Raw genomic sequence first — 22054 nt, 5'->3', positions numbered from 1 at the left:
TCCTATTTTCAAATTCCTATTTTGTACCCCCATAATTATTCAACTTAAAGTCTTTATGGAAATAAAAAGCCTCTTAAAAAGAATTTCAAGGTAATTCATTTTTATTTCAGACTGTACCAGAACACCACAACAAAGTGTGCATCCTTAAATCCACTTTTGATTCCTCCCCCCATCCCCAAAGCAATGATCTCCCAGAGGACAAGAAACCACTGAGGAGAGCACTGTTTTACCCCTTGCTCATACCCAGTACCAAAAGGGATACTGCCTGTGAGAAATGGCTTCTAGAAAGAATCACAATCCCATGGTAAACTGTGCCAAGTGACTGCAAAAACACAATCCATGATTAAAGTTAAAATATAACTATAAAAACAGATCCATTCAGTGACTGACCTTGCTTTGATGAAAGAAAAAACCCTTCCATGTAATACAAAAAAAAAAAATTCTATCTTGCAGTTTCAAATAGATAAGTTGAGAAATCCTACCTTTTCATCATTTTCAACTAATAAAATTGTCCCTAACTTGCCATCACAGAGAACAGCACCCTTTACAATGGAGGGGGCCTCTCATTCTGACATACATAATATCAACTTGCGTGAGGAAATGGGTCTATCTTGCACATTTTCATAAGCCTGTAACAATCTCATGGCTCTTGGCAGAGGGGAGAGTAGACGCACATGGTTCAAAATCACAGTTATGGAGTGACAGGCCACAGGAAGGATGTCCTGTGGTTTCTGCTCACCCATCCTTACTCTCCTACACCCAGCTTGAAAGAAGGCAGAGGCAGCCCACCTCGCTGCCACTCCTCCCCTGCTCACAGGTGGGCTGTGCACACGAAGCACATGACTGTATCATGGGTGCTAATTCTAGGCCTGGGGTTCTCTAGGGTGACAGCTTTCTGAAGCTGAAGCAAAACTAAAAGGGAACACTATTCTTGAGAGAATTTTAAGAGACTACTCTATAATTAATGATTTTTTTATCTTTATATAGTTAAGAACATCAAAACATGGTCAAAATATTTCTAAAATCTTGTAATCTAGAAATCATAGAAGCAGAACAATTCACAGACAGATAGTAACAAAAAATTCAAGTAACTTTGAAGGTAGTTTTAAAAAAAACCTACAAATAAATATTTTTGTCTTTCTCCTGAGGAATTTGACTTCTTTTGCAGTGATCACTATATACATATATTCAAACTATGAGCAGGATTCTATCTTTGTATGCCCCAGAGCCCCTACAAGGCTAAGGTAGGTACTACACAAATAATACAATATATTTTAAAAGAAAGCAAAACTTCTAATGGGTATGGGACTTCTTTTAGGGAGCGATGAAAATGTTCTGGAAGTAGACAGTGGTGATGGTTGCACAATTTTGTGAATTCACTATAAACCACTGAATCGGACACTTTAAAATGGTAAATGTTGTGGTATGTAATTACATACTATAAAGCTGTTATTAAAGGGGGAGGGGAGGAAGAAACGAAAAAGCCTACAAATAGCATCCTTTACCTTGATCCTTGAAAGTCTGCGTTATCACTATGCCATCTTCTGGGAATTTAGCGATGCTGCATCCTGACGCATAATACACTAGAAAATAGTTGTTCAAAGTTACAGGAACACTGAACACTTTAATCAACAGCTACCAATTTACCCCAAATGCATTCTTTAGATATTATATACTTTTAAAAATTGTTTTTAATCTTAAGAGAAGAGCTGCTACTGCCTTGTCACACTTAAACTACAAGTATTCACCTCAAAATTCAAGTAAAAATATTACTAACAATGTTTCTGAATAGGTTTTATAAGTCAGAGACTCAAAACAACCTAAGAACTTGCAGAATTAGTAACAGTAATGTTCAAGATGTTGTTCTAGAAACTAGTTACCCAAAACTTATCTATATGGAAACCTCTTAAATATTTGAGATATGCAGTTATTTCATACACAGAACTTTATAATCAGGAACCTATAGGATATTTCCTATTTGGGAATATATAGTGTATAAAGACTCTTACAGGTAGCAGTAAAATTAGGAATGCCTACATATTTTCATTTAAAAAATCTGGACAAACTAGATTAAACAGTTTTATAAATATACTTTTTGAAAATACTGATGAGTTCTTTCCATAGACTTCAGCTTATTTAAGAGTCACATCATTCTTTCTCTGAAACTTAGACTTCAAAGACACATAGCTTCTGCTCTCACACCTCTAGGAATAACATGCTCTTACAAAACACAAACACAAACACAAAACCGTACTGTCGTGGTTTGCCAAGGTAAACTCCCCTTCATACAGGCCGTCACTGAATGCCATATTCCACACAGACAGAAGCTCATTCAGAGCTGGGATATTAGCTCCTCCAGTATCCGGCATCCACCACTGCCTGTAAAAGTGATCATAGGCACAGAGAATGAAAGAATTAAAACACCCCATATACACTTAGTCTCTTCATGACAAAACTAAATTTCTCTGCCACAATCCAGTCTATCCACACTAAGGTTTCAACTGAAACTGTTTGGGTTTAAGTAATACTGCAAATGTAAATGCTTCAACCAATGTATAGAATAAACTAAAGCTAATTTATTTTATGAAATGAAAATCAGTACTTAAGGATTCCCAATGTATCATAAATACATAATAACTTACTGGAAGTTTTCTTTAAATAACAATTCCTTTGGTTCATTTAAATTGGTATATATAAAGTAATACCAAGTTCTCTGAACGTCTCTCTCCTAACTGGAAAGACCACCAAAAGGCCAAATAGTCACTTAAGTATTTGCTGAGTAAAACGTAATTCCCAGAGTCACATATCTTATCCAAATACCAACTCATATCAGTACCTTGTGTTTTCATCATAAAACTTCACTTTTCTCATAACGGAAGTGTTGTACCAGTCACTGAAGACAATGAGCGAAAGACCATTGTCCACGTCCCTCCTCAACTTGGCAATCTCTTCAGGGAAATACTCCTCTTCGCTGTCCACCATTAGCAAAGTGCCTGACAGACAAAGTGCTTGGTTTGAGAACTGTCACCTATGAACCACAGGGTATCACGGTTTCAGAAACAGTATTTTACTAGGGTCCATATCTCAAGTAACTGACTCCCAATAGTCTGCTTGGTGTAACCCGGGACCACTTTAGAAAGGGTTTAAAATAAAGGATCAGGGACCAACTAATTGTGGCCTTTTGTTTTCATCTGTGGTACCCAATATAAAGATTTTTCACTCACTCGAGAAAGAGTAAAATACAGTGCTAGAGCCTCTTCTAATTAAAAACAAAAACAACAACAAAAAAGAGTTAAGATGTCTTATCTCAAATCAGTCTGATAGTTGTGTATTTCAGCTGAATGTCACAACCATCACCAACAAGTAGGAATGTGCTCCATCTGTTCCAGAGCCCTGTCCCTGTCCTCCACTGGGACATGCAGACCATACACGTGCTCTATTGGCCTATTATCACAACTGTGATTCACTTCTCAGACATTTAACAAACATCCAACTTAAGCTGAAAGAACATCTGGCTGGCATATCACTGTTGCTTACCATACTGACTGGCATCAAAACATGTAAAGGGGGAGCCAAGGACTTCCACAAAGTAGCCCATGCTTCTCAAATGTTGGTACATGTCCCTGAAGTTTGTGTGGATGTGATCACCATTCCTGAAAAACAATAAGCGGTGACATTAAAATGATCAGTCTTTACTTATATAAAGGCCTATCTAGCTAGCCACAGGATTAAGTTTTGAAACCAGGCTGCCTCTGAAGGAACACAGCGTGATCACCAGCGAAGAAGGCCTGGAAGGTCCAGTCCTCTGGCATAGTGGCCTTACCAGACCTGCATTCTCTGGGCTGGACATATAAAACTGGGTGACAAGAAGAAACCATGTGCATGGAAGGTGCACAAAAGAGATAAAATGACAAGAAGAAATGGCCAAAGAACATGTTTTTGAAAGTACACTGAAGCATCACTTGAGCAGGGGCATTCGTGTAACAGCTAACACCATCTGTATCTGACAAATCAGCTTAGCACGTGGCCGTGGGAATACAGAGACAATGGAACAAGCCACCCAGGGCAAGCACACTAAGGTGACAACATACGGCGAACCGGATATCGTTGCCTTTCTGTCCCTCTCCCTCCCAAACACGCTCAATTTCCCACTGTACACCCTTCCCAAATGTCCCATGGAAGAACGCAGGGGCCACCCTCGTGCCACCTCCTCCACAGCACTGATTCGTGTGCTCCTCTGCAGACCTGCAGCCCTACCCAGGTCCATCAACTCCCAACACTTCTTGTCACCTGCCTCTGGTTTCAGTCTCTCCAATTTCCCTCACAGAGACATCTGTTTTAAAAGGCAAATCTGACCCTGTAAGTATGCTGCTCGATAGTTTCAATGCCTCTCCTTCTCCCCATTTTCAGTGTCGAGTCTAAACTCCTTTACTTAACACGAAGGCAGAAATGACCTTGGCTTGTGGGTCAAGATTCAGCCCAGCGGCCCTGTAGGAAACAGGGGCCCGGGAGATGGGTGTGTGAGGGAAACAGCGCTAGATCCTGGAGGGTTGTGGAGGTCACACCAGGAGGTGTGGCCACATGAGGAAGTCTGAAAAGGCAGCCACTGGAGAGTTTGTAGAAAATCATCATAGAATTAATGTTTTAAGAAGATTACCAGGGCTGCTACATCGGAAATAGAACTTAGGGGAGCAAGAATGACAGGGGTGAGACCCGTTAAGAGACAACAGGTGCCATCCAGGCAAGAGACGGCGATGGCTGGGACTAGGGAGGGAGCAAAGGTCAGCCATGGAATGACTCAGGATACAGTGAAGGCAGGACCAACTGGCCTTGCTGATTGACTCAAAGGGAGAAGTAAGGGTAAGAGAGCAATTAAGGATAACTTCAAGGTTTTACTCACAATTATTTAATTATAGTTGTGAGAGTTTCAAAGGAGCATAACAAGGACCTACAAAGTTTAGAGATCACAGAAGTCCAGGCTCAAAAAGAAGCTGAGCAACGCCTTCTCCCCACAGAAGCAGGAGCAGTGGTGCTGAGTCCCACTGCGGAAGGGAAGAGCACCTGAGTTTAGTGGCTGCTTACCAGTCCAGAGGGTCATTCTTCATCCTTAAATTGTCCCTGGGGAAATAGCCAGGTGGATAGCGGAGATTGTGGTACTGATCCCAGAGAACTCTCTTGCTTCGAGGCGGAGTAGGAATTATCTTCACCTTAATCGGGAGCTTCACCGTGGAAGTCTGTTCTGCACCATTTTTTGACTTAAAAAAAATAGAAACTTGACATGTACCTCTGCCAAGAAAAAACTTCCAGGTTTTCAGATTTAAAAAAACCATCTCTATTTACCAATTTAACTCAAATAATGTGAACACTAGAATTTCCAGTAACAACATGTGTGTGATGGAACAGTCATGTACTACATTAATCCCTTTCACACTCTCAATAGTTAAGACTTAAAATTTAAGGCACTTTGTTCCTAAAAACTAGTGGAGCCACAGAGTATTAACCCTACATTTCCTTTTAGAGAACACATATTTTTGGTGCATGCATTTTGAGCTGAAAATGTGGCACTGAACAGTCCTCTCTGCTGCTGTGAGGCAAGAGACCAGAAAACACCACTGCCCATTTACTGGGCTGGCAGAAACTCCAGTTGCTCTGGAGGCCCTGGGACCATCAGTGATTGCCTTCTAGGCTAATTCCATCTGTCTTGGGCCTTAAGCCAAGACCCCAGGCATTAAGCCTACCCTCTTCCTGGCTGGTGATGGTAAAAGGTCCAGAAAACCAAGCCACCTCCCTGGCACACCCTTACCTCCATCTCTGCTGGGGAAGCCACGGTTATCATTACATGACCCTGGGCAATGCCTTCCCAGGAAGCCGCTTTCTTGGTTACAGAAATGGAGATGGCCAGGTAGCCTGACCAAGGCCATAACACAGAAGAGTAAGAGAAAGCGACTTCAATGTTGTCTCCGTTCTGCGGTAAATAGGGCTGCCAATCAGGCTGTAGGAAAAAGAAATCAAGCAAAGGCTGATGCAAAATGCTCTGATAGAAAATAGTTGGAAGCCAGTTAGACCTCAACTCCCAAGTTACTTACATCAATTTTAGAGAAATATTTCATTAAACAAGGAAAAATTAAATTTATACAAAGAAACTAAGTAACCTATAACCAAAGTAGTTATGGACTGTCTAGAACATATCCACTAGAAAACTCTAGAAACCACTATTTCTGACAGCCTCCAATTTTATGGAGGTTTTTTTTCTCTTAAAAACTAGGGGGTGGGAGGGATGTACATGTCTTTGATGTGTGAACTTTGATGAAGAACTTTTATATGACTAGAGAACTTATATATATGAAACTCTCAGATTTGAGGTTAGATCCCAATTAGTTGGTATGCTTAAAGAATCACATTAATTGAAAAAAAATAAAATGACGTGGACACCAACTGTCCCCAAGCAAATTCTGAAGCTAATGATGGGCAGCTGCAGGAAGGGCTGGCTTCGTTGTAAGGTGATACCCTTTCCGTCCCTCCCAGGTTTGAGGAAATCAAAAAGGGAAGTGTGAGACGAGACCACCTGGAAGAAAAATAAATGAGCTCTTATAACTAACCAATATTTCAAGTGAACCTAAATTACTCATTTCCCTCACAAGCCACACAGCAAGAACAAACTCCCAAAGTGAGTCAGCATATCAAAAAAAAATTCTGAAAAGAAAAATATCTGTAGGATACAGCGTCACAAACAATGAAGAAGGAAAGGAATTTTTAATGAATGTTCTTGGGACCACCAGCTGGCAACTGATAAAAAAGTTAACTTTTGTCCACCTTATACCACATATCAAATTAACACAGATGTAAAATTAAATATTTAATAATCATATAAAGGAAAATTAGTAGAAAAATAAAATTGAGATTTTATATCTCTGGAGGGATAAGTTTCCAATGGAAGAAACCACAAAAGATGAAAATCCAACTCTATGAAAATGTAAAACTTGTAGAGAAGCAAATAAAATTTAAACCCACCAAAGTAGTAGTAGAGGGAAACAATAATAATAACCTGGGGGAACGTTTGTGCATAAAACACAGCAATGGTTAATTTTTCTATTACAGGAAGATCTGTTAGGATAGGGAAAATCCAAATTCCAACAGGAAAACAGGCCAAGGAAATGAAAAAGTAATTCACACACAAGAGGAAATACAATTAGTAAACAAACCTGGAAATATCCACTTCCACAAATAAGGTGCCCATTTTACCCCCTCTAAATGTAAAGTTAAAAGATGTGCCACCTAGAAAAGCCAAACGCCCATCAACAGATGAACAGATAAACAAAATGTGGCATATTCATACAATGAAATATTACTCAGCCATAAAAAGGAGTGAAGTAGTGATACATGCTACAACATGGATGAACCTTAAAAATATTGTGCTGAGTGAAAGAAGCCAGTCACAAAAGAACAAATGCTGTAGGATTCCATTTATATCAAATGTCTAAAACAGGCAAACCCACAGAGACAGAAAGCAGACTGGTGGTTTCTAGGGGATAGGGGAGGAGGGAATGGGGAATGACTGCTAATGGGTATGAGGTTTCTTTTTGGGATGATGGGAATATTCTGGAATGAGATGGCACAATGTTGTGGTTATACTAAAGACCACTAAATTGCACACTTAAAAAGAGTGAGTTTTATGGTATGTGAGTTGAATTATATCTCAATTTTTAAAAAACTCATGGAATAATTAAAAAAAAAAAAAGATTAACCAGTGCAGGCATGGTGGAGACATCTTCATCCTGAATACCAGAAGCAACCTAAGCCAATATAACTCTCTTAGAAAGAAATTTGTGGTACGTGTAAATGGCCATAATAATGTTCACGCCCTTTGACTCAGGATTCCAATCCACAGAGTTTATGTTAAGGAAATAATTCAGAAGAAAACTATATACGCAAAGATAATCAGTGAAATGTTTATAGTTGAAAACCACCTAATTGTTTAAGCAAGGAAAAATAGTAAACAAATCATAATTTATCAATGCTACATAATTTTAAACAACCATTAAATAGTACATGAGTGTTGTGCATATACTTACATTTTTAACATTTACAATATAATGAGAACTGAAAAAAAAAAGATGAAGTTTTTGCCTATGGCACAAAGATAAAAAATATTTTTCAGATAAGGGCTGGAAAAGAATACTTATTTTAAAAGTAATGGCTATGTTTTGGGGCTGGAAGTAAGTTTTCTATTCTCTTTTCCTATCCTTTACTGTTGTGATAATGGCTACACAGTAAATATTTTTAAAATATATAAAAACTAAATTCAAAAGAAAGATCATCCCTTCCAAACATGATGGCCCATTTGTGCTCATTAAGGAATAAAACAATTACAAATGGGCTTTCAATTATAGGCAGGAAACTGTATAGATGAATCAAATAAAATTAGCTGATTCAAGAGCCAAACTCAAGATGCTGAAGCCAAAAAGTAAAATTGGTTTCATTAATTTATACCCTGACTTATTCTGTAAAGGACTCAGTGTATAACAAATCACTACTTCCAACAGTTCTAGGACCCTAGACAAGAGAAGAAAACCCTTCCTTTTTTAACTTCAGGAGAAATAACTAAGGCTTAAAGGTCTGGGCCATGTCTAAGTTCACCACCAAGTCAGAGACCAAATCAGAGAGAAATATCACCTTATCTACAATTCTTCCTGTGACTCCCATGCCGTTGAGGATGGTGACATTAACAATTGTTGGCATTCCTCCATAGTAGATGGGCTGGGAGCAGTAGGGCCACATGTAGGGACACTCGGTCAGATCTATGTAGCTGGGGCTCAAACTGAAACAAAGAATACAGTGTTAGAGGAGACCACATTAGAAACTACAACGAAACAATACAGCTGGGTAGGAAAGAGCTGACACAGCAGACCTCAGCTTTAGAAAGACCTGCTTGCAGGGCTGCCCTTGGCTGGCATCTGGGAATTTGGCTTTGGAATGTTCCTGTACTGGTAAGGCCACTGTGCTAGCCTGCTAGACTGTTTGTTCAAATAGTGTGATGTATGAGGAATGCCTCTTTCCTCCTACAAGTCTGGAGCTTTGGTAGTTATGGCTGGCAGAGAATTATTATGTGAACAATCCCAATGGAAACACTGGACTCAAGTCTCAGGGGGCTTCCCTGGACAGAAACACACACACATCAATGCAGTTTGCTGCTGGGGAAAGGGGCCAGCTCTGTAAGCCCCTGCCTGGCAGATGGAAGGGAGACAGCTTAGGAAACCTAAGAGCCTGGATTTCTCCAGACTCCTTCTCCCTACCATGTCTTTTTCCCTTACATACCCTCCATGCTTCCTTGTTGTGCCACGTAATGAACTTCTCTGTGAGTACGACCACAGGCTATGTCCTCCCATGAGTCCTTCTAGTAAAGAACTGAGCTTGGGACTGGTCCTGGGGACTCGGACATAATTGGTGCCAGAAGTGTCTGGCCATTTTGTTTGTTTCATGGTTTCCCCTTATCTGAAATGAATTTGTGTTGGGTTAACATCATTCCTAGCACAGCAAGGGTAAAAAGACAGGAAAGCAGGCAAGGGCTTCCGCAGACATGACCCAAGATGACCTCACTTGGAACGTTGGGTATACATGAACCTTGCTTATCAAGCTGCATTGTGTTCAGCCAGCATGCAATCCGGCTTGATTGCTTCATCTTATTAAGAATGTCTAGCATATCTTAAACACCAACCAGAGGAAGAATATTTTACATTAGTTCATTATAACAAAGATTCATCTGGGGCAACTGAATTACAATATTAAAAACCAAACAGAGTATCTTTAGGATACTGTGCCTTTCAAGGGCAGTTATAATCAACATGTACCACAGTTAGTCATTTTAAATAGATACCACGTACTTTAAAAATCCTGAGTGGGTTAGCCATGAGGCTACCTTTGTATAAACCAGCAAAAGTACCTGTCTTACCTGAAACATGTATGTAAACTTTGCTGGTACCTGTGCTCTATAAACAGTTTAACTCAACTAACAAATCATTATTAGCAAATAGAATTCAACACCTTATTAAGAAAATAATACACTACGACCAAGTGGGATTTATTTCGGGAATGTACAGATTGGTTCAATATTAGAAAATTCATAAATATCATATGCCATATTAATAGGTCCATACTGTTCATACAAATCTTTATGAATGCTGAAAAAGCTTACGAAATTGAATGCACAGTCCTGATGAAAAACACTCAAGAAAACAGCAATTGATGGATAATCTCCTATTGTGATAAAATACATACGCCTTAGTCATAAAGCAAGCACCTTATTTACTGGGGAAACACAAGCAGCGTTTCTACTGAGATGAGGAACACCACGAGGATGCTCACTAAATCCATTGTTATGCGACACCATGTAAAATTAACATATAGAAATAAAATCAACCAGTTAGAGGATATAATAGGAGAAAACCCTATCTACAATAGCAACAAAAAGATTAAATACTTAAACTTACCAAGAAATGTGTAAAACCTATAGGAAGACAACTGTAAAACCTCTTGGAAGACAAAAAAGACTCGAACAAATGCAAGTACATCCTCTGCTCTTGAACAAAATAACTCAACAGTTTGAAAACATCACTTATAAGTTCATTTAAAATTTGATGTGATCCCAGTAAGAATTCCAACAAGCTTTTTTTATGGAATTAGATAAACTGATATGAAAATTCATATAAGGGCTAGATGGTTAGCTCGTTGGTTAGACCAAGGTCAAGGATTCAGGTTCCCATACCAGCCAGGTGCCAAAAAGGAAAGAAAGAAAAATTTATATGAAGAAAACATTCAAGAATAGCCAAGAAAACACTATTTAAAAAACTACAAGGGGAACTAGCCCGACCAGATGCTAAAACATGCTATAAAGCCTTTATAATCAAAACATTATGGTGCTAGTACATGGACAGACAGACCAGTGGAATGGAATAGAAAGCCCAGAAACACATCCAAATACATATAAAAATTTAGTGCATGATAAAGATGGCTTCTCAAGTCACTGGGGCAGAGATGGACTATTTAATAAATGGAGCTGTAACAAATGGGTGGCCACTTGGCAAAAGATGAACTTAGATCCACACCTTACACCATACACAAGAATAAACCCCACGTGGATCTGGGAGTCTCAAGTAAATAAAAGAAAGCACACAAGTATTAGAAGAGACCATGGATAAATTTCTTTTACCTCACTCGGTTCAGAGAACGGCTTTCTAGGACTCAAAATCCAGAGGCGGCAATAGGAACAAAAGACTTAACAAATTTGACTGAGACAGACAGACAGACTGACTGACTGAATAAATGAATAAATAAATAAATTACTGCATTGCAAAAAACACCTTACACAAAATCAGAAGACAAATGGCAAATGAGGAGAAAGATCTGAAACATATCAATGGCAATAGGCTACTAACCCTGATACATAAAGAATTTAAAACTGAGGGACCAAAAACCTCATGAAAAATAGAAAAAAGGAATGAACAGTCAATTCACAAGAAAGAAAGAAGAATGGCCCTTAAACACAGACAAAGTCTTCAAACTTACTCATTACTAGAGAAATGCAAATTAAAACAATACTGAGACAACGTTTCTCACCTATCAGACTGGCAAAGAAGTAACAAGTATGACAGAACAGTCTTTCCATGAGCCTCTGGGGAAACCAGCACTCACACACTGCTGGTGGAATGCAAACAGGCACAACCCTCTTGGACGGAAACACAGCAATACCTAACAAAGCTACCTATGTACTTAACTTTGATTCAGCAATGCCACTTCTAGGAACTCACCTTGAAGAAACACCTCCAACAAAACTAAGAAATACAGGGACAAGGTTATTCATTGCAACAGTTTATAATTACGAAACACTGGAAACAACTTAAACACCCATATGTAGATAAGTGGCTAAATACACATTGGTACATTCATACAACACAGCTGTAAAAGAGGAGGAAGAAAATACCTATGCATGACATAAAGTGATTCCCAGGATACTGTTACGTGAAAAAAGCAAAGTACAAAAGAATATCTACAGCAATGCTATCCTCCTATGTATCTGCTTATTTGTGCAAAAAGGAATTCCAGAAAGATTAACCAAAAACTAATGTGACTGTCACAAGGGGAGCATTGAAACAGGGTGGAAAGAATGGGGGAGTGGGAACAGGTACACCTCCAGAAGCAGTTCTAACCTCAGAGCCAAGGCAACTTCTCGCATGCTCAGAAAATGATGGGGACATGCTGAAAAGACACAGAAGCCATCTAGAAAGAGCTCCCAATAGCCAAATGAGGAACAATTTGAGCAACAAACTAAACAGTCATATTATGGATTATAATCAATCCATAGAGTAAATCAAATATCCATGTGTCCATACTGATATAAATGACTGAATAAAGGACAGCTCTTCCTTCCAGCAGAATTCCAGTTAATAAATGCAACAGGAATGAGGGGAATAGAAAATCACCATATGTGAAACTCCTCAGGAGTAATCACTACAGGCAAGAGCCACCAATAAATGCTAAAATTAGTGAATGAAAGTATGTTAAGATCTTAACAGGATAATCTCAAAGCACACCCCCATAAGACACTTAGTTACAAAGGGTAAAACGGTAGCTGTATGGGGGAGAAACCTGGCAGATGACACCTAAGGCCCCACAGAGCCATGCTGCTCAGACTCCTGCTACAGGAGCACAGCCAGCTGACACCACCAGCTGACACCCCGTGGATGCCCCACCATGTCCGTGCCAAGGCCACATTTACCCCCGGGCTGCTCTTGGCTAATGGCTAAGCAAAGAGGGGTCCTAGGGCAGGCCCATTTCCAAGGGACACAGGAATCCTCTAGTAGGAGGAGACTTTGTTTTTGTTTTTTCAGACAATTGTGTTTTTTTTGTTCTTTATTCTATTGATATAGTTCATTACATTAATTGGTCATGGTATATAATTTTTTTTTCTTACAGAAACTATTGATTATACAAATTTGTGGGGTTACAGAGTTGAATATCAATACATGTATACAATGTGATGATCAGATCAGGGTAATTAGCATATTCATCATTATAAAACTTAATCATTTATTTGTGATGAGAACATTCAATCTCCTCTCTTCTAGCCATTCGATACCATGCAGGTAATTATAGGTGCCTAGTTGAACTGTTCACTAATAGAACTTATTTTTCCTATCCAGCTCTTTTGTGTCTATTAATCAGCTTGTCACTATATCCCCTCCCCTGCCTCTAGTAACCACAGTTCTGCTCTCTTAACATGAGACTTTGGTTCAAGGATTTCCCACCAGCCAAAACTTTTTTAGACCTGTGCTGTGGCACAGGTGCCTCCTCCCCATTCCTTCCTCCATCCTCTCTTACCAGGTGTCAGATCAGCACTGCAATCCTCAGACTCTCTCTGCCTATTCCTGCTCCCTTCCCTTCATCCTTCACAGGCCCTCATCCCCACTGACTCCCTTGGACATCTAATTCAATCTTGGCATCTGCTTCTTGGAAGACCCAGAATGACACACTCCCTTAATTTAATGGTAAAAATGAACACTACCAGTAATAAGATGAAGAAAAACTAAGGAACTATCTGTGATTAGAGAAGACTAAGGAGAAACAGCAACTAAATGCAATTTGCAATCCTCTACTGGAACCCAGACCAGAGAAGCACCTGAGTGGAACAACAGGTAGAATCTGAATTAAGTCTGTAGATCAGTCAACAGTGTTGTATCGATGTTAATTTCTAGGCTTTGAGGCTTGTACTGGTTATGTAAAATATTAGCATTAGGGAGAGGTGGGTGAAGGACTTATGGGTTCTTATGCACTATTTGTGAAACTTTGTTGTAAATCTAAAATCATTTCAAAAGAAAAGGTGAAAAAAATTGTCACCAAAAATACATAACTTCAAGCTAATCATGAGATAAACCCTCATCGAGAGACTGTCTACAAAATAAGTGACTAGCACTCTCTAAAGGAGTCACGGTCATAAAACAACAATAAAAGACAGATGAACTGTCAAAGGTCGGAGGAGACTGAAAAGACCACTAAACACAATGTGACGCCTAGATCCTGGACCAGACAAAGAGCACGAAGGGAAAAACTGGCAAAATGTAAATAGTCTGCAGGTTAATAATAGCACAGCATCAATGTTAACTTACTAGTTTTGATAATTGTATATGACCATCTAAGGTGCTGGCAGTGGCAGAAGGTGGGCAAAAGATATATGAGAACTCTCTATATATGTTTGCAAAATTTCTGTAAATCTAAGAGTATTTCAAAAGTTAAAATAAAAAAAAGGAAATTAACCATTTATATCAAAAATAACAGAACATCACTAAGTCAAAAGTAGTTACAAGTTCTGCCAGCAGCACCCTAGCAGAAGCAGCAACATAAACTCACACTGAGCATCCCAAGTGCTGTGTGATCGTGACCACTTTTGTTTTGAAGTTAGTATTACGTGCAGAGGGAAAACCCCCAGAGCCCAGGGAAGAGGAGAAAGGCTCATTCAGAAGGCCAGCATACCAACCTCGCCTGTGGTTTGTAGCTGTTAAGGATCTGATAGGCTCTCAGCAGATCAAGCTTGCCATGGCCTTGCTCAAACATGTTGACACCAGGAAGCCTCCGAGCTGATGCAATCAGGGCCTGCTTCATACTGGCAGGATTTACCAGCTCACGTTTCTGGACTGTGCTGGGGGGAAAATCAATATTTGTTCATTTTCTCTCAGTAAAACAATGAAAATCAGACAATCTCTAATATCTGGCCTTCCATCTTGTTTTACATCTAACAAGAGCTTCTTTGGTAGAGCCCATGCAAGATGAGAATAAGCACAAACTCATTTCTGTACTTGCCTCGGGACTGATCACTTAGTAAACCTTCCATATGGCTTTTCTGAAGAGTGACCTATAGGCTAGTGCCTGTTTATGCTAAATTATCAGTAACACCTATTTTTCCAATAATTTGACTAAATCAACCACAGAGGATTCAGGGGGGAAGAATCTGTAAGAGGTTCTGGCTCCTCAGGGGAGGGGAAGGCTGCTGGACCAAAGGGAGAAGACAACCTGGAACATAATCTGGCTGAGGGGAGACAAGGAACACAGAGGGATCCTGGAGAGGGCAACCAATGCAAGACAGGCAGGAGGCTTGGAGCTTGCATAAAGATCACAGCCTCCAAAGCGAAACCTCACATTTTTGTTTCCAGATCTGGAGGCCTGTGTGGAATGAAATGCTCTGGTGGATAACACCTTGTAGGACATTGCAGACTTAAGGCCTTCTTTAGAGTTTCATCGTCAGAATGCATCTCAACCAACTTTAACACACAGCTCTACCTGGCTAGGAATTTAGGTAACACTAGCATTAAAACATTCATTTTTTGTATATCTAATCATATGTATTGTAAATATAAGTAAATTTTAATCCTCAACTTAGGGGGTGAGGAGGATCAGTTAGCATAAAAGAACTTACTCTCCTAACCTTCTAGATATTTTTGTATGATGGTGGTTGGTCTCAGAGTCTAGGCAGGTTTTCTAAATCTGACATAAGGAGAAGTAAGAGGAGACAAAGCAGATTAACTCTTAATGACAGAAGAACTGCTAAAAGCTATAGGTCGTCAATCTTCCTGCCTATAAAGCAAAATCAAAGGTTAGGTTCCACTTCCACTGGAAGCTCAAGTCCTCCCTCATTGCTCAGCATCTATTATGAGCTATTATCAGCCCACAAAAGTACTTCTGAACGATCATGATGGCATTTTTATCCGCTGCAGGGAGATGAGGAAAGCCAGAGGTTTCCTTGCTGCGGAAAATATCTGTACTTAGAGATGCCGCTGGAAATGGAAAACCACCTCCTCTTCTCCCTACTCATTTAACAGTAGAGAGATTTGATGGGCTCAACAGTGAAGCCAGAACCCACATTTCCCGCTAACAATCATAGCAAGTGGGGGAAATAAACCAGTACGTATTTTCTGTTTCCAACAAGACTGGAAACAGGAGTGCTGGCTGAATTCTTTCCACCTGGACAATACAAATACATGTAAAACAGAAAATCCCACAATCTACCTTTCCTTTCCTCTTTTTTTTTTTTACTTTGTGTAACACGGGAGAGGGGAAAACAGCTGGAAGAGAATGACAATGTTTCTAGCAAGCATATGATTACTCTACAGACTACTCTGGCCAATGTCAACATTCTCAAGAATCTGGCTCTGAACTATAAGGGAAAGATGGGAAAAAGAGGAAAGAGGTAGAATATCTACTTTTATCCAGGGTTACTAATACAATAATCTCTGGCATTAGAAGCTGCAATCAACATTCAATTTACTTTCTTCTAAAGAGAATTTTAAATATAAAAATATTTACAATCATTTGCCTATTTTAATTAATTTTTAAAATTAGCATAGAACGTAACAACTTCCAACACACAGAGTTTTATGTGTTATCACAACATAATAGCTCAACCAAAACCTCATCTAAATAGAAAAAGTAAGATTTGTTTTGGGGGAAAATACACTGACAAAATAAATGCTAGCTCCAGAAAAAAACATTTATAACCTTGAGAATAAGTAACATGGCCCATCCAAATGAAAGTCAGAGCACGTGAGCTTCAATTCTGGTCTACTATCTTTGAGAACTTTATTCCAGTTTCATCATCTGCAAAGTTAAGAGCCAGTCACTAAGCTCCATTCCAACTGTATGTGAGATTCGACAAGATGAGGAGAATAAATGACATACAGAAACTTGTCTCTCATAAAGGAGAGGTGACTGTCAGACTGACTGGTTTGACATCTCCTTAGCTAATAGAGTATATTAAAAGGTGAATCCCTGTCACAAAAACAAAAAAAAATGGGTAACTCCATGAGATCATGGATACATTAACCTGTTTCACTATGGCAACCTTTTTACTAGCTATATGTATCCTATAACATCATGTTATACACCTTAAATATAAACAAAACAATGGTTTTTAAAAAAAAAAAAAAAAAAAAAAAAAGGTGAATCCCCAAGGAAGTGAGGATATGACAGGGAAATATTATAGCCTGATCTATATACTTGTTTGGATATAAAAAGCACAGTTCTAGCACAGAAACAGGATATTTAAAAAACAGAACACAAACATAAAGAGAGTAACAGGCATCTTGCCCTTGTATGGTGCTTTATGGTTTAGTTTACAAAGTGTGCTCACATACCTGTCATCTAACTACAAAAGAAGGGATTCCTACCTCTTTTGTAGGGACAGACAAAGTAAGGTTACAACATGCTTGAACCTAGGCAGGTACAGAGCAAGACCCCACTCCTACTCTGCTGGCACAAGCACTCCCCCATCCCCATATGGGAGCTGCCGGTCTCTGCTGAGCAACACTCACCTCACTAACAAGGTGACAGCGCCTGCAACCACTGGAGAGGCGACACTGGTCCCCGAGAGGGCCCGGCAACCCCCTTTCACACCGGAGCCCCGCACTCCAGCACCATAGGTGACAATATCAGGCTTCACACGACCGTAGCCTCCTGGTAGTTCCTACGAATAGAGTAGCTCAGTTTCTACATCACAGACATTGGCACACAGCTATACGTAGTTATGAGTGAATCCAACCCAAATGGAAATATAAGTTATTTAAATGTAGTACAACCTTAGTAAGGTACTGGTTTTAGTCTGAAATTCAATGCTACACAGCTTAGATGATAATGTAGAAAATAAAATTACTTTTTGTATGTTTTATGATAACCAGTACAATAGCAAGGCCATAAAGCAATTAAAAAATATTTTAATTTTGCCAATATGCAAGACTAGAAACTGGACACTGACTTATCACTAAGACTAGAGACTGGACACTGCTTTATCACTAGGTAAATTAAAAATTAGAAATACGACTAGGAAATTAAAATTAACAATTAGAAAAAAAAAAGAAATATGTTTCTTTCCAAGGAAAAAAGTACATGGTACGACTGAATGTTTCAAGCTGTTGTCAGAGGGAAACTAAGATACCATTTACAATGATCAGGATAAGTGTACAACTAACTAGGGACAAGATTTTAACCAAGTACCTCCCTTAAGCTTCCTAAAAATCAGGGCAAAATGAGAAGTGCACCAGGATCTTATATTCTGTTGGAAAAAAGTACACCAGTTGGAAGAGGAAAAGCCCTTCTTGACAACTGAATACAGGAGTGTGGATCCGTGTATGTGAAAGTCTGAGTGAAGATATCTCCAACTATAGCGCCGTAGATGACTGAGGGACATTTCTCAGAATGCCATTAAAGAACAAGCCCTTGATAAAGGCCAAAGACACAACATTACCTCACAGTTCAGTGAAAGCATTTACACAGGGAGCTAGATGCCTTTTTTCGCAGTATCTGACAGCAGAGTGTGCTGAGGGAGCACAGATGAGTGGACACACAGCAGAGCCCTGGGACTTTCGCACAGAGTGGGGTGCACCAGCCCGTGGCGTGAAGTCAGTGGGTCAACCCAGGAGGAAGCATCTGAGGGCATGAGGCAGGAACTCTGGGAGGGCTGACTGAAGGGGGCGCTGAGGAGCCGACACTGTCACAGTACTGAGGCTCAAGCAGAAGGCTATCCCCTAAAGTGCTGAAGGTGTGGACAAGGCCCACAGTGTTCCCAAGAAGTTGTGAATCATCCCAGGGACTTTCCCAAGACCTCTAAATTCAGCACACCTGAAGTTACAGCACCAACAGATGCTCTGAACCCGCAGAATGCTAGGGGCAGGGGCTCCCCTTCAGCCACCTCCAGGGTAAAAGCACTTGAGTGCTGCTGCAAGGGAGCACTAATTTTTTTTTTTTTTTTGTCTTTTGTCTTTTTCCGTGTCCGGCAACGGATCGCAACCCTCAGTGTTGCCCCCGTACCGGACCGGGGACCGGCAACGGAATTGCAACCCTTGGCGTTGCCCCCGCGCCTCGCTCAGCCAGTGAGCGGGAACCGGTCTGTATGTGGGATCCGAACCCTCGGGCGGGAGCGCCGCCGCGCTTCCCAAGTGGCGCACTTATCCAGTGCGCCACCGGGCCGGCCCAAGGGAGCACTAATTTTGAACTGAATTTTGTCTTGATGGGTAAGGACAGGTGAATTAGCTGCATAAACAAACCCCAAACAGCTGAATTATTAACTTGTTGGAGTTATTTTGATTTTGTCCAGCTAAACAATTATTTTCTGTGTTAGAGAGCTGATATTAAACTGTTCTCACTGGTTTCTCCTACGACTTTTTTTTCCTTCAGCAACTGGCTGATGTGGAGATCTGAACCCTTGACCCTGGTGTTGTAACACTGCACTCTAACCAACTGAGCTAACCAGGTAGCCCTCTCCTACTTCTTAAGGCCAAAAAACATCATCTCACCTAGCATTGCTTATCTTCCTACTAGTCTGGACAAGTGAGCATGAATCCAATTCACCTAAAAAAAGTTAACTCAGAAATAAGTTAAAAAGAAGGGGAACTAGGAAACACCACTCAGAACCAGCCCATGTCCTTTGCAGTGGCTCTGGATTTGCCACAGTGAAGTGGCAGATGCTGAAGAGGCCAGATCTCCCAACCTCACGGCTGTGCAAGCACCACAGCCCTAGCTGTTCGATCCCTGAATGTGAGGGTCAGCCTACCATACCAGCTGCTTTTCCAAACCCTTAGCCACATTAGACTAATAAAGAAAAGCATACCCAGGTAGTCATTCCCCTTGAAGAAAAGCGGGCGATGTTATCTTCAAAGTCAATGCCACCTACTCCAATCACATCCATTTGATCAGCAGGGTTATTCAGAGTGCTAAATTGAGAAGCAAAAAAACAAAGGAAGAGAAATAATTCAAAATGAATAATTCACATAACGGCAAATACTCCCAGAAAAACCTAAGACTTTATTAGGTTCTTCTGTGACAAGAACTGAGCAGCTTGGCAGATTGCTGCTCCTCACAGCTGTCCTGTGAAATGCCATGTTCCCTGCCACCTTTGTGCTATGCTCACATTATGTCCTTTCACCTGAACGCCCTTTCTTTTCCTCCTCTCTGTCAGCTTATCCTACTTGGGCCCAGCTCAAGACTCACTTTTCCCCTCACTGCTCCAGGCTTTAGATCCCCCCTTGCCTTGAGCTTCACAAGACTTAACACGGTCACACTTCATCACCTAATCACACATTCTCACATCACTTTCGAATTGTTCCATGTGTACTCTTTTTGCCTCCCCAACCAGATCAGACATTCCTCTGGTAAGAAACCATATCCACACTTTGCACCCACCATGGTCAGGAAGCTATACACTTCCACTGACCTTCTGCAATGTGCTGCATCTTCCTCATAAGGAAGTGTGGGAATGACTACCTGTACTCTGCAATCTCGGGCTCCTGAGAGGAAAGACAAGGACACAAGGGGAAAAAAAAAAAATCACACAACTCTCTCCAGTACCTCAGGTGTACTACACATGCAAAGACGCTATATTAAAAAGAATGACAAAAACATTTAAACTGTAAAGTCAAGATGAAACTGAACTGTTTGAAAGTATGAAAGAAAGTTATAAAATTGCCTTTCTTTTTTTTTTTTCCTTTTTGTCTTTTTTCGTGACCGGCAACGGATCGCAACCCTCAGTGTCGCGCCCGGACCGGACCGGGACCGGCAATGGGATCGCAACCCTCGGTGTTGCTCCCGCACCTCGCTCAGCCAGTGAGCGGCCGGTCTGTATGTGGGATCCGAACCCTCGGCGGGAGCACTGTCACGCTTCCCAAGCAGCGCACTGTAGCAGTGCGCCACCGGGCCGGCCCTAAAATTGCCTTTCTAAGCTTTGTCTGTCACAGCTTCACCACCAAAAAAATAAACTCTTTGACAATTCAATAACTACAACTGATTCCAAGTGGCTTAAGAGATTAATTACTAGCAATTAATTAGAGCACAGGTTTTTAACCAAGGATTTCAAGCCACAGCAAGCCAACACTGGCACTCACTGCCTTCTTAGCTCACTGGCCACCAATGTGCTACCAGGTGGTAATTCAGAGGAATCGATGATTTTCCATTGGCTGACGCTATAAGTATACAAATCTCCATGAATTCAAGGAACAGAGGGTAGTACAGAAGTCACTAATAGAGCCACCCCACTGAATTTGATAGAAAAATGCCACCTTTGCACTCTCCCTCTACCTCTCAATCCCTGTAATACTTTAAACCCTTAAAAACATAAGGGAAGGCATGAAGAGGGATAGGCCCAGGAATAAGGAAATCATTGTTGGTATGGAAAAGGGGGAAGGTGCAGCTGCAGACTTGCTGGCACCACAAAGTCTAAGTCAAGGGGGCAGGACCCAGAGAGAGAGATCACAGCAAGGGGTACCAGGAGCTGCCTGTCTCACTTCCAGAGGTGCTGACATGAGCATGTCTGTCCTCTGACCAGCACTGGGAGCAGTCCTACTGGATGCCCAAGTGGTAAAACCATAACGGCCACAAGCTGGGCTGCAGTGATCACATGCCATTTCCTGTCACTACAAGCAGGGTATAGCTGGCAGATGCCTAGGTCTGTGTGAGGCAGCACGAGCATACAAACGAGTTGCAGAAAGGGGCCTTTTTCTCAAGGTTTTTCTCCTCTAAAACAAACTGAGAATCCCTGATCTGAAAATTCCAAGTCCAAAAGGCCCCAAAATTCAAAGCTTTTTGAGCAACAACATGATGCTTAAAGGAGCATTTCTGATTTTGGACTAGGGATGCTCAACCAGTTAAGTATTTGCAACTATTCCAAAATCCAAAAAAATCTAAAATCTGAAACACTTCTGGTCCCAAGCATTTCAGATGAGGGACATTCAACCTACACACTATAAATTCACAACTGTTTGACTAGAAGCTATAAGTGCAATTACCCACAAGAGCCACAGGGTTTCAGAAGGGCTGCTAGTATGTGACAAAGCAGTCAGAATAGCAGGTGGAAGAGCTGGTAATCCAGACAGGTGTGAACAGGGATCAGCAGCAGTGACAGGTAGAGGGGAACCCGAAATAAACATGGTGTCTACTAGAGACACAAGGAGGAGACCAGATTTGAGGAAAACTTGCAAGAGTTAGTGGAAAATGGAGGTGAGCCAACAGACTCCAGCTACAATTG

The 22054-nt window shown here is 40.7% G+C and overlaps 1 protein-coding gene across 1 annotated transcript in view; it reads right to left on the bottom strand.

Annotated features, from left to right (window-relative positions):
- MBTPS1 (membrane-bound transcription factor peptidase, site 1) overlaps positions 1-22054 on the bottom strand; it is a 43922-nt gene that overhangs the window by 10503 nt on the left and 11365 nt on the right. The window contains exons 8-17 of the mRNA XM_008565366.1: positions 19646-19748; positions 17355-17506; positions 14528-14689; positions 8674-8818; positions 5804-5992; positions 5083-5255; positions 3538-3653; positions 2837-2993; positions 2255-2379; positions 1506-1583 (exon numbers count right to left, since the gene is read on the bottom strand). Coding sequence (XP_008563588.1) covers positions 1506-1583; positions 2255-2379; positions 2837-2993; positions 3538-3653; positions 5083-5255; positions 5804-5992; positions 8674-8818; positions 14528-14689; positions 17355-17506; positions 19646-19748 — 1400 coding nt within the window. The remainder of the gene's footprint in view (positions 1-1505; positions 1584-2254; positions 2380-2836; positions 2994-3537; positions 3654-5082; positions 5256-5803; positions 5993-8673; positions 8819-14527; positions 14690-17354; positions 17507-19645; positions 19749-22054) is intronic.

Source organism: Galeopterus variegatus, unplaced genomic scaffold (assembly GCF_000696425.1).
Source record: "Galeopterus variegatus unplaced genomic scaffold, G_variegatus-3.0.2 Scaffold197, whole genome shotgun sequence".
NCBI lineage: Eukaryota > Metazoa > Chordata > Mammalia > Dermoptera > Cynocephalidae > Galeopterus > Galeopterus variegatus.
The sequence above is the reverse complement of the archived record's forward strand: the minus strand, read 5'-3'. Positions and strand labels throughout refer to the sequence as shown.